Raw genomic sequence first — 12,419 nt, 5'->3', positions numbered from 1 at the left:
CTCTGGTATGGTGTGAGCAAGGGTAGGTGAAGCTAGAGTATGACAAGATATTTTAGATGTGTTGTCCAAGCTGAGTGATTAAATTTGAGGAATATAGGATAAGAGACAAAGTTTGCCTATATTTGAAGCCTATGTTATCATTCTCCATTTCCTTTGTTTAAGGAACTGGAATATCAGAAGTCTCAGCCCTCGCAGCCTGGAGATAAGTTTGTTTCCGTTGTCAGCCAGTTCATCACCTTAGCCAGCTTCAGCTTCTCCGATGTTGAAGATCTTCTAGCAGAAGCTAAAGACCTGGTAAATTTCCCTCTAGCACACTGTTTGACTGGGCTGGGTTTTCACTTGTTACTTTCAGATATGATGCTTTTTGGGGAACAGCAGGAATGGGATCCAAATATCATGGTTCAGGAAATAAAATAGCAGATAACTGTTTTCCAGATTCCATTGTTGTTCATTGCTTGGGTAGATTTTCATCTCCAGGACTGTAATTCATTGAAACATACCCTTGTTGCCTAAATGGTCTGTGTTACCTTTAGGTTAGCAAGATCTTGAAGGCTTGGGATGGTGTAAAACCAGTAAATACTGACAGTTTTCTCTTGCTTCCTTTTGGATTCATGTGCTTATCTCTGGAAACTAGAATAGATGATGAACAGGAGCAGGTATAACAAATGCCACATGCTTCAGACCTCTTTAGGCATATACTTGTCTGAGAACTTTAAGAAGACAGGACACTACCAGCAAAACTCATTAAATTAGATGCATATTAGTTCACAGTTTCATGACAAGTGGTTGTTTTTGTTGTTGGTTTTGTTTTTTTAGTTTTAGCAAGACATTTCTTTTTATGATTCTTGCTATTTCAAATTTTATTTTCCTGTGGAGAAAAAGTTTTCATTGGCAGCTAACCAAGACTTTTAAATAAGCCTCCATACCCTTGTTCTCTCTCCCCCACCACCTCAATTATTTCTTCTTTAATATACATACACGGGTACACATTCTGTTTTTCTCTCCGCTTCTCATTTTTTTTTAAGTGATGTTAAGCCCCTACCATATGCCATGGAGTTCTTCAGCTTGACCCATCTCTCATTTGCCACCACGCTGTTCTTTTACTTCAATCTTTCCTTCCAAACTTGTAGTTCCTGTCATTTTTCAGTGGTCCTGTTGAGTTGTAGGTGTGGATGATTGGTCACGTAAGGGTATACAGACTCTAGTTCAAGTTCAGAAGTGGACTGTGTTCACAAGTGTCAACTAATCTCAACAGTAAACTCACTCTTCAGCCTCATGAAATAAATGAGAAGATTATATATGTTCAAGTAACTGCTCCTTTCTGAGGTCCAACCTCTAATATCCCACACTGGAAATCAGTCAAATGATGCAACAACCTTGGTTTGAACCTTCACTGTGAAAGCCCCCATTTCTACTTTTTGTGGGATCTACCACTTTGGAGGGTGCACTCTGAAGGAAGAGTTGCCTCCTGCCCTGATACCCCAGCAAAGTACCTATCTCCTCAAGGAGCGCAAACATTTTTGTAAGAGAAAACTGGATAGTTCGTTTTTATTTAAACACATTTACAGGCGCACACACTTATGAAACCTACTTTGTGTTGTGGGTAGGGGACTTTAATCTAGCCCTAGTCTCCTTCAGATTTCTGAGACTAAAATACATATAATTTCATCATCACTAGAATTCCTAGATAACAAGATCATTCACGATGCATTGAAGTACATGAACTTAAATGTTTTAGAAACTCAGTTGTCGACTGTTTATTGCAATTTTGTTCATACCAGAACTTTTAGAAATTAGCTTATAAAACCATGGAGCAAGCTGGAGCACTATAATGCGGTGCGTGAAGAACATTATGTTTTCCCCTAAAGGGCCCTTTTTAATAATAGAAAATTTCCAAATAAGTAAAATATTGAAAATAACTCCACAGTAAAAAAGAAAAATTGTTTTAAAATACTATAAATTTTAAAATATGAAATATTAATTATAAAATGTCATGTAAATATTTATATCTATATAGATGCATAACTTTAGCTGAAGTTGGCTTTTTAAAGAATATTGAAAACGTTCCCATTAAGCTCCATAGTATTATCAAAATATCTGAAAAACAGCAATATAATAAAGGCAAGTAAAATCAATTAGAAACTTTTTTGAGTTTGAGCGAACTTCAAAAATCTGTCATGGTCTAAATAAAGTCTGAAAAATCTTAAGTGAGTGATTAGACATAGAGAAAGAAAATTCATTTTGTCTTTGAAGCTGGGAGCACTGTCCTTGGTAGTTGAGGCCTAGAAGCCTCAGACCCTTACAGAAGAAACTGCCCAACTGGCCTTGAATGTGGTTATCATAATGCAGACAGTTGAAAGTGGATTGTCCTGAGTTATGAACTACTGAAAGAACTGAAAAGAGAAACAGTTGAAACTTTTAAAAAGAAACTGGATGTTCTTCTTTTGTTACTATATATTTAAATTTAAATTTTTTAAGTTTTCCCTTAATATTTTACATTTTGGCAGTTTTAGAAAGATTTGATACTGAAAGGCTTTCTGGGATAAAGGGTTGAAATAAAATTATTTTTCTCAGTCAAAAGTAAGGGGTTGCAACCAGTGATGTAATGATTCTGCCAAATGAATGTTAAAACCATTCCATTTTGATACTGAGGTTAAAAAAAAATGGGGGTTGCAGGAGTGACTCCATAATCAGTTATTGTTTTCTAATTAGGACCCTGGAAATATTATAACAATACTAACATTATTTATGATTAGGAAAAGCAGCTAAGAAGTACTGGATCCCATTTGCTTTCGATATTCACCATATGGCACCAATAAATGATATTAAACTACTTCAAAGACAAGTTAAAAGTACAAGGTTTCCTACCCCTGCTGAGCTTGCTATTAGTTTTTGTGTCTTGGGTGTTCTGCCCTTCAATATTTTGCTTTCTTGTTTTTACTATTGTTTAGTTAATAAAAAGTCATAGGAGGTAGTCTTAGATGTTAAGCTGAAATGAGGTGGAAAGGAATAAAATGGTTTCCAAATTTGAAGCATGTTAATATTCTCACTTTAGAAGGGATGAACAGACGTGTTCAGCTGCTGAAGGTAAAACGGGCCTGCTAAAATCTGTTAAGTTATGTTTGATTCCATTTGAGCTTTTGTCCTTCTAGGGAGATTTCCATTTGATCCTGGTATTCTGTTAAAACACTGAGCTTCTTAAAAATCTTCTTTTCTCCAGTTCACCAAAGCAGTGAAGCACTTTGGGGAAGAGGCTGGCAAAATACAGCCGGATGAGTTCTTCGGCATTTTTGATCAGTTCCTTCAAGCTGTGTCAGAAGCGAAGCAAGAGAATGAGAACATGAGAAAAAGGAAGGAGGAGGAAGAGCGGCGAGCTCGAATGGAGGCACAGGTGAGGGGCATCCTCGGCCGGGTCCAGCCCTAGAAGTTCTCAGCTGCCTTGCTCTTTAGATGCCCTTGCTGGGCTGGCAAGAAGGTGGGCATGGCTGTGCTCTCTAGAAAGTTCCTGGGACTTTATCAGATCTCTCTTGGGCAATTTGAGGGTACAGCTCCAAAAACTTAAAAAAAAAAAAAAAAATACATCCAAGATCCTTTGATCTGGAACTCCACTTCTTAGAAATTACTCTAAGGAAATAATCACAAATTTGGGCCTGGGGTTGTAGCTCAGTGGTGGAGCACTTGCCTGGCATGTGTGAGGCACTGGGTTCAATCCTCAGCACCACATATAGATACATAAATAAATTGATTAAATAAAGGTCCATTGACAACTAAAAAAAAAAAGTAATTAAAAACGAAATAATCACAAATTTGCACAAAGAAAGCAGCATTTTTTTTAATACTAGTTCTAAACTGAAAGCAATCTAAACATTTACCAATAGGGCATCGGTTCTAATAGCCACATGGTGAAATATTGTAGAATATCATGTAATCATTGGTGTAGTAGCTCTTTAGTAAAATATTTGTGGAGTCTTTTAAAAGACTTGCCTTCAAAGAATATTTAATCATCCACAAAAGCTTACAAAATGATTTCCACATGAAATCATTTTTGTTGTATTTCGTTTGTAAAATAAATGTTAGCATAGAAAATTATGGTGGTAGTATAAAGCCCCAAAAAGTACTTTTCTAAAAAGCTCAGTAGCAGTGGTTATCTGTTGGTAACCAAATAAAGAATGCTTTTTATCTCAATTATCAAAATTTTCTATATTGTCTGTGTTTTGTTTGACTTTTATTAACAGCAACCTGTTCCAGACATCAATGCCAGATGCAGACCAAGTGTCTGATGGGAGGCGTGGCCTGATGGTCATTTTGCTTTAGTCTCTATACCTTCAAGAAACCAGGGTTGGGCAGGACCTGGGGTGGGGGGTCCTATTTAATAGTGTAAACTTTGTTTTTCCATTACAGACACACGAATTGCCTAATTATTCTTTTATAAACAAGAATATATAATGAGATTTTCCTAGAATCTAGATGGTGAGGGTCATTTTTTTTTTTCACCATTCATAATATTTCTGCGGTCAGATCTTATGCATGTCCCAGTTACTCCTTTCTCGTGTCATCCAGAGAGTTTAGCAGCTTAAGTGAACAGAGCTTGGTGTGACTGAATCACTACCATATGTCACAGACTTCATCCCCACCGAAAACAAAATACAACATCTTTTTTTTTTTTTTTAAATACAACATCTTAACCCTTCTCTAAAAGGTGTCTTTCTATTTGCAGCTCAAAGAACAAAGGGAAAGGGAGCGGAAAATAAGAAAAGCTAAAGAGAATAGCGAGGAAAGTGGAGAGTTTGATGACCTCGTTTCAGCTTTACGCTCAGGAGAAGTGTTTGACAAAGACCTTTCTAAACTGAAACGGAATCGCAAACGCATTTCCAACCAGGTGACAGACAGCAGCCGAGAGAGACCGGTCACAAAACTTAATTTTTAATTTTCCTCAAGTACTTTTCTAAAAAGCTCAGTAGCAGCCCTTTGAAGTGACTAGACCGTTCCATTACACTGCCTTGCAATCCAAACAGTGGCAATTTCCTCCTTCATCTGTGAGTGTGTGTGAATGTGTGTGTGTGTAAATGTATGTGTATATGTAAAAATGTATATAGAAGTCTGAGTGTCGTCTGGAGACCTCTATGTATGGATAAAAATTTTCGGTTAACGTTCGTGCTCAGAAACCCTTTGCATATGCATTCATATTGAGTGTGGCTCATTTTCTTTCCCTGAACACCGTAACTGTTCAGAAGCACAAAACTATCTCCTAAAAGAGATGACAGACATTCCCTAGCATAAAAAAAGAAAAAAGAAAAAAAAAGCTTGTGAAATATTTTACAGTTTCCAAGCTTGCTATACTTTAAAATTATTTTCATTGGTGAAAATGGAGTTGGAAGAATATAGATTTAAAATGGTTTTTTGATAGTTGACAATGTGGTGTTCCAGTATCACATCAGTAATTGATGGGATCAGCTTAAAATTCCTGATGTTGATTTGGGGATACAGTCTGTAAATGTTTATCAAGAACATCTTGCACACAATTTGTATTATGTAGAATGTCAATGAAAATTCTTTTGTATATTTAAAGCTTAAACATCAGTTTCTCCCCCTTCCCCCCAATTTCATCAAGTTTTCTGCCAAGTGCTCTTGATGATTTCTTTAAATTGCTTTTGGGTAAAAAAACAAAAATCAAACAGTATCTAAATGCAACCCATGCCCTTGTTAATGAACAAGATTGCCAGAATGTACCTGTTGTTCTAACAATATAGATATATAAATCTTAGAAATTTCCACCCAAGACTTAAAGGAAGAATTCTCTGAAAGGATAAAGATTATTTTTAAAATTTTTTTAATGGGGTGCCTTTTTTTTTTTTTTTTTTTGTCTTTTCTATTTCTGTTTTGTAGGACAACCTGCATCTTCTGTAAATATAGGTCTGGACTAAAGGACACTTAGAGTGTCACAAAATATCAACATCAGTAGAGATGCCCAGATCTATTTATCTCTGAGTATATTTAAAGTGGTTTGCTGTTATATGTTGTCATTTTAAATTGTGTGTCAGTAAAGCTACCTGTAAAATTTCAGTCCAAAAAAATAAAGCTCTCAGGGAGAAATGAATAAAAACAATGAACATTAGAAAATAAAATATAGATGCTTACCATTAACCTACCAACTTTCAATATCCTTAAATTATATGATATATAAAGAGGACTGTTACTTTTTTTTTTTTTTGCTTTATTTATTTGTAGTGGGGTGGGAGGTGGGGTGGGGCTGACGTTTTCTCTTTTCTTTCCATCTATCCTGTCGTGGTTGGGTTTCCTGTGGAGAGAGTAGTTTTTCCTGTTGCACTAGAACATTATTTACTCACGAAATTGAGTTCTTCAGTCAACTAACAAATATTTATTAAGTATCTACTATGTACCAGGCATAGTAGATCTACAGTGATGAGCAAGACAGAGTCCCTGCCCACAAGGAGCTTACGTTCTAATCAGAATATTCAGGGATGAATAAAAAAATCAATGTGCGTGCTGTACAGAACTCATACTATTTAAAAATGATTTGTCTAAACTACAATGCTTAGTGCAGATGGCGAAGTATCTGTGCTGTACGAAAGCTGTGAAATAATGCTCTAAGAGTTGTCAAGAGCTGTGGTTTTACATTTTTTCCTCATTGCAAACTTAGCGACTTTCCACCCATTCGATGGAAGCAAATGACTCTTGCAAATGACAGTTATAAATACAAAGCAGAGGTTACACTCCCCCAGCTCCTAGTTAACCAAGGTCTGCAACTACACCATGTTAAAGGTGCAATTGGAGACTAGGCTCAAACAGGCTTGGAGAGGAGGGGGAGTGGAATAGGATGATGGTTTTCTCTGTTCCTTAACTAAAGTGCCTCTATGTATATTTTTTTTCTATTTATAGTAGGAGAAATTTGGTCTGGCTCAATTTTGGAACTGTACTTTGAAAATGGCTTTGTCTTACAGTTTAAGGAATGAACTAGTGGAAGGAGAGTCACAAAAGGAGCAAGTTTGTGTAGCATGTCCCTCTTGCCCTTGGTAATCATCCTCATTTTGTCATGGCCATCCTGGTAGGCCTCCTTTGCCATTTCCATTTTTTGGTTTCTTTCCCTGAAAACTGTGTGCAGGTAATTCCATGTGCCATTGTTGAAAACAAAACAAGCAAACAAACAAAAAAAAACAAACTACTTTTTAGATTGGTGCTGGTGTAAAGTAGCCACTTTTCTCTCTTGGGTGTGTATTTTAAAGTTTTTGTTTGTTTTTTTAAATTAATGCCAAAAAGAAAAAGCATTATAATTTGTAAACTTAATTATATGTCTTGTATCTTATTAGCTTAGTAGTTGGAACCACTTAGTCTCTAGGTGCAAGACTGTTGTTACAGTACCAAGAAAAAAAATGTCGTATGTGTTATGAGACTGTACATTTTTTTAAATAGCAATATGCAATAAAGATGACTTCATTGGGTGTACATATATGCTTTCTATGAATTATTAAAATGCCATCACCTAACTTCTTTGTGCGTTCCACCATTGAATTTAAATACTGGAAATTTTTCACTAAATCAGAAACACACACATATCTTTAAACTTGTACATACTGGATCCAGAAGAGTGTCGTTTTTCAACTGGGGCAGCAATCAGTACATCCGGGCTATCATAAACTACCTCTTGTCTTATGTGTGAATTGAATGGTTTTTGTGTTACATATGGTGGGACTACTGGTGGAATTATTCTGCTGGGAGTATAGAAAATAATCTATAGTCACCAGAATGAAAAGCTTTTTTAGATTTTGAAGCATTTCCTTTTTAAAAATTAATTTTTGCTATAAGTCAATTGGGAACTGTCACCTGAACAGATCAAGAAATGTGTTTATAACTATGCTTTGGAAGTTGGGGGTTTTCCATTGGACCTACATCACTCTGCCACTGTTGACCATCTTATTTCCCACCAAGTCACTGGATAGCTATATAGTATCCAAAGACCACATTGTTCTCTGAAGCTGACATTCAGATAGGAGAGACTCATCCACATGTCAGATATTTTATTCCATCCCACAATCTGTTCCATTTCCTATTTGTGTATCTTAGTGTGGAGCTATGTACTGAACCACCTAGACCCACAGTTACCCTTGGTGTATTGATAGAAATGAGGGGAATCAGATCATTACCCTTAAGTTGACAGCCATTCAATTACCCCAAATGTATCAACAATAGGGAAAATGTGCTTCAGAAGCAGGGCAAAGTTACATCCCCACCCAGAACTTTGCCCCTTTTCTGTAACTTAATGGGAATTTATGTGAGGCTTGACTTAACTACTTTGCACAAAATTATTCCAAAAGCTATGTTTTGGAAGAGAAAACATTTGAGACCTTTTTAATATAAACAACATCAGCTATTTCCTTTCAAATGGAAAACATAAATAATTCTCAAAGCTTAACAGCTCCTTGATACCACCTAGTTCCATAAACACCAGTCTTGAGAACCGCTGGACTATGCGTGAATAGATTTAAAGTCAGGGGTCTTGGGGTTCTTGCCTCGGGGTCTTTATAAACCTTCAGTATATTGAGTTATTGCTCATTTTCTCTGTGTGGTCTGTACATTGTTTTCAGTCTGTATATCCCTGTTCCCCCCCTGATAATATGAACTCCACTCAAAAATAAAAACCTGTGGAATCTATAATTAAAGGATGACTAAAACATCTATGAATTCTTTTTAGAGAACGTTTAGGGTCCCTGGAAGAAAGCGTTTCTTGTTTTCAAGGAGTTTAGTGTTTTCGGTAGCAAATACCAATCAGGATTATTTTTTGTCTGTCTTGTGAGGAAAACATCAGACCTGCCCTTTGGTCTCTTCCCTGACATGCTTTTATCTGCTGCTGTCCACAGTGTGTTTCCATGGTACCAAACAAACAGCATGAGCCCAAGGCTGCACACCAGGATTTTCAGACAAAGGAGATCTTTATTTTGATCAAACCTTTGTGTGTTTTGACTTTTCAGGGGAAAAAGAGTTTCCTAGGTATAATTTTTTTTTCCTATGTCATTTCAATAAAGCATCTCTTTTCTATTTTTCCCTGTCTACAGTTTTCTTTCTCCAGGAGAAGGAAAAAAGAAAATGGTTCTGCAATCCTTATTTTCAGTACCATCCTCCCATTTTTTTGTACCACTATGTGGTCACATAGGAACATTTTTGTGGCAAAAGGATCCACAGTCCCTCATTAGATAATGAGCATTTTTTGTTAATGTCTGCACCTCCACTTCCAGATTAGAGAAAGTTTCCTCTCTGATCAGGTTGGGGGCTGACTTGACTCTTTTAGGATAAGAGTAGGGCTCAGCAAGGAATGTTCCCATTGATGCTAAGCAATGATTTGGGAACAGGGAGGAGGACAAGGTGACTCTGTCCACTGCTTAAAAAAAGGAAAAGTCAGGCTTCAGAATACAAGGTTAAAAATGCACAGAAGTCAATCACTTTCCTATGTACCAGCAATGAAGGAGTAGAATTTGATATTTAAACACAAGACAATTCACATTAGCAAACACTAAATGTGAAATACTGTACATATTTAAAAGTCTAACAAAATATTTACAAGATCTACAGGAGGAAAACTGCAAAACTCTGATGTAAGAAATAAACCAAATAAATAGCAAGCAAGAGATTTCATATTCACTAGTAGGAAGACTCGATATTGTTAAGATATCAAGAACTATGTAATGTTTTGAACAACCAACAATAAAAAATTTAAAAAAATAAAATAAAATAAAGTATATCAAAGGCAAAAAAAAAAAGGAAATACAAATAAATTTTAAGCTTTTTCATCCTATAATTTTTAAACACTCCAATTATGGGTAAATTATCATTTTTGTAATTCATAACAGATAATATTGAAAATCCAATTATCAGTGTATAAATGAGTCTTTAAGGAAATACAAATAAATTGTAAACTTTTTCATCCTAAAAAAAAAAAGATATCCATTCTTCCCAACTTGATGATCTATAGACTCAGTCCCAGCTAGTTGTTTTGTGTTTATCAACAAACTGATTCTAAGTTTTATATTGAGAGCAGAAGGCCCAGAATAGCCGGCACAATATTGAAGAAGAACAAAGTTGGAAGACTGACACCATACAACTTAAGAAATACTATATTGAAAGAATAGAGAGATCAATGGACTATAGAGCCACAGTATCCAATTGCTGTTTGACAAAGAAGAAAAGATATCAAAATACAATGTAGCAAAAATTGTCTTTTAAAAAATAATTTTGGAGCAACTAGACATCCACATGCAAAGATAAAATAATAATAGAAATAAGCCGAGGCACAGACCCTAACCAACTCAAAGTGAATCACAGACCTAATTGTAAAATGCAAAACTGTAAAACTTCTAGAGCTAAGATAGAAGAAAATCTGGATGACCTTGGGTTTGGCAATAATTTTTTTTAGATAGATCCAACACCAAAGACACAATAAAAGAAACAAGTGACTAGCTGGACTTTATGAAATTTTTTATTTTTTTTTAATTTTATTTATTTATTTATTTATTTTGGTACCAGGGATTGAACTCAGGCATACTCAACCACTGAGCCATATCCCCAGCCCTATTTTGTATTTTATTTAGAGACAGGGTCTCACTGAGTTACTTAGCGCTGCCTCGCCATTGCTGAGGCTGGCTTTGAACTCCTGATTCTCGTGTCTCAGCCTCCCGAGCTGCTGGGATTACAGGTGTGCACCACTGCACCTAGCTACATATGAAAAATTTTAAAATCCTCTGCAAAAGACACTGTCAAGAGAATGAAAAGACAAGATACACAGACTGGGAGAGAGTATTTTCAAAAGACAGATAAAGGAATATTATCCAAAATACACAAAGACACTTAAAATTCAACAGTAAAAACATAAACAACCTTATTTTAAAAAAATGAGCCAAAGACTTGAACAGACATCTCATCGAAGAAGATCCTCAGGTGAAAAATAGTATATGAGAACATGCTCCACACCATATGTCATGAGGGAAATACAAATTAAAACAACAATGAGGTACCACTACACACCTATTAGAGTGGCCCAAATCCAGAACACTGACAGCACTAAATGCTGACGAAGAGGTGGAGCACTAGGAATTATCATTCATTGCTGGTGGGAATACAAAATGGTACAGCCACATTGGAGAATACTTTGTAAATTTCTTACAAAACTAAAAACATTCTTACCATGAAACCCAGAAATTTGCCCAAACGAGTTGAAAAACACATCCACACAAAAACCTTCACACAAGCTGGGCACAGTGGCACACTCCTGTAATCCCAGCAGCTTGGGAGGCTCAGACAGGAGCATCTCAAGTTCAAAGCCAGCCTCAGCAACTTAGGCCCTAAGCAACTTAGTGAGACCCTGTCTCAATAAAATAAAAGGGCCTGGGGATATGAATCAGTATCAAAAATAAAATAAACAGGCCAACAAATAAAAACCTGCACACAGATTATTATAGCAGCTGTATTCATAATTGCCAAAACTCAGAAGCAATCAAGATGTCCTTCAGTAGTTGAATAAACAAATAAGCCATTATACCTCCCAATAACAGAATATTATTCAGTGCCAAAAAGAAATGAGCTATCAAGCTGTGAAAAGACATAGAGGATACTTAAATGCATGTTATTAAGTGAAGGAAACCAATCTAAAAAGGCTACATGCTGCATGATTCCATTCAAATGACTTATGAAAAAGGGAAAACTGCAGAATCAATTGTTGCCAGGAGGGGAAGAATAGAGAGATGAATAGGTGGAGTGCAGAGAATTGGGGGAGGCAGTGGAAATACTCTGTGTGGTAGTATAATGTCATTATACATTTGTCCAAACCCATAAAATATACAACATCAAGAGTGAACCATATGTAAACTATGGACTTCAGATGATAGTGATGTGTCAATGAAGGCTCATCATTTGTAACAAATGTACCATCTGGTGTGTGATGTCAATAATGGGGGAGGTTGTGCATAAGTGGGGGTTGGGGATATATGGGAAATCTCTGTACCTTCCTCTCAATTTTACTGTGAGCCTAAAAGTGCTCTAAAATACAAATACTTTAAAAAGAAAAGTCCCTGTGCACATGGCCAAGAAACTTCCCCACTATATCAGTCCAAGTCGCCTGACTCCTTTAACATACTCAACCACCCCTAACCCCTCAGCTAAGCCCCCTTTGGTAACTTTTCATGCCCTTTTGACTTACCCAGTTTATTTATATCTGGGTATGTCTATTTAAGGGTGGGGGGAAGCCCAACAGGGTATTTTTTCTTAATACTTCTTTGGACTTCTCAGATGCCAGCAACTCTCCAAGATTCTGACCCAGTCCCTAAAACCTCCAGATTCTTTTAGACTAGTGTCTATTCGTTAACTCTTCAGAAGCCAGAGGAAAAAATAAAAGCAACAGCTGGTCACTAGCG

General features: G+C 36.3%; 1 protein-coding gene and 1 non-coding gene across 2 annotated transcripts in view; both read left to right on the top strand.

Moving 5' to 3' along the window:
- The window catches only part of Daam1 (dishevelled associated activator of morphogenesis 1), a 166,822-nt gene extending 159,358 nt beyond the window's left edge, over window positions 1-7,464 (top strand). Inside the window, exons 23-25 of the mRNA XM_071607998.1 lie at window positions 163-294; window positions 3,221-3,391; window positions 4,718-7,464. Coding sequence (XP_071464099.1) covers window positions 163-294; window positions 3,221-3,391; window positions 4,718-4,927 — 513 coding nt within the window. The 3' untranslated portion in view covers window positions 4,928-7,464. The remainder of the gene's footprint in view (window positions 1-162; window positions 295-3,220; window positions 3,392-4,717) is intronic.
- On the top strand, window positions 2,593-2,655 carry LOC114088318 (small nucleolar RNA SNORD47). Its single transcript, XR_003581975.1, has one exon. It is a non-coding gene; the product is annotated as a small nucleolar RNA SNORD47 (small nucleolar RNA).
- Window positions 7,465-12,419: the final 4,955 nt, after the last annotated feature.

Source organism: Marmota flaviventris, chromosome 2 (genome assembly GCF_047511675.1).
Source record: "Marmota flaviventris isolate mMarFla1 chromosome 2, mMarFla1.hap1, whole genome shotgun sequence".
NCBI classification, from domain to species: domain Eukaryota; kingdom Metazoa; phylum Chordata; class Mammalia; order Rodentia; family Sciuridae; genus Marmota; species Marmota flaviventris.
This window is presented reverse-complemented; position numbering and strand designations above follow the sequence as displayed.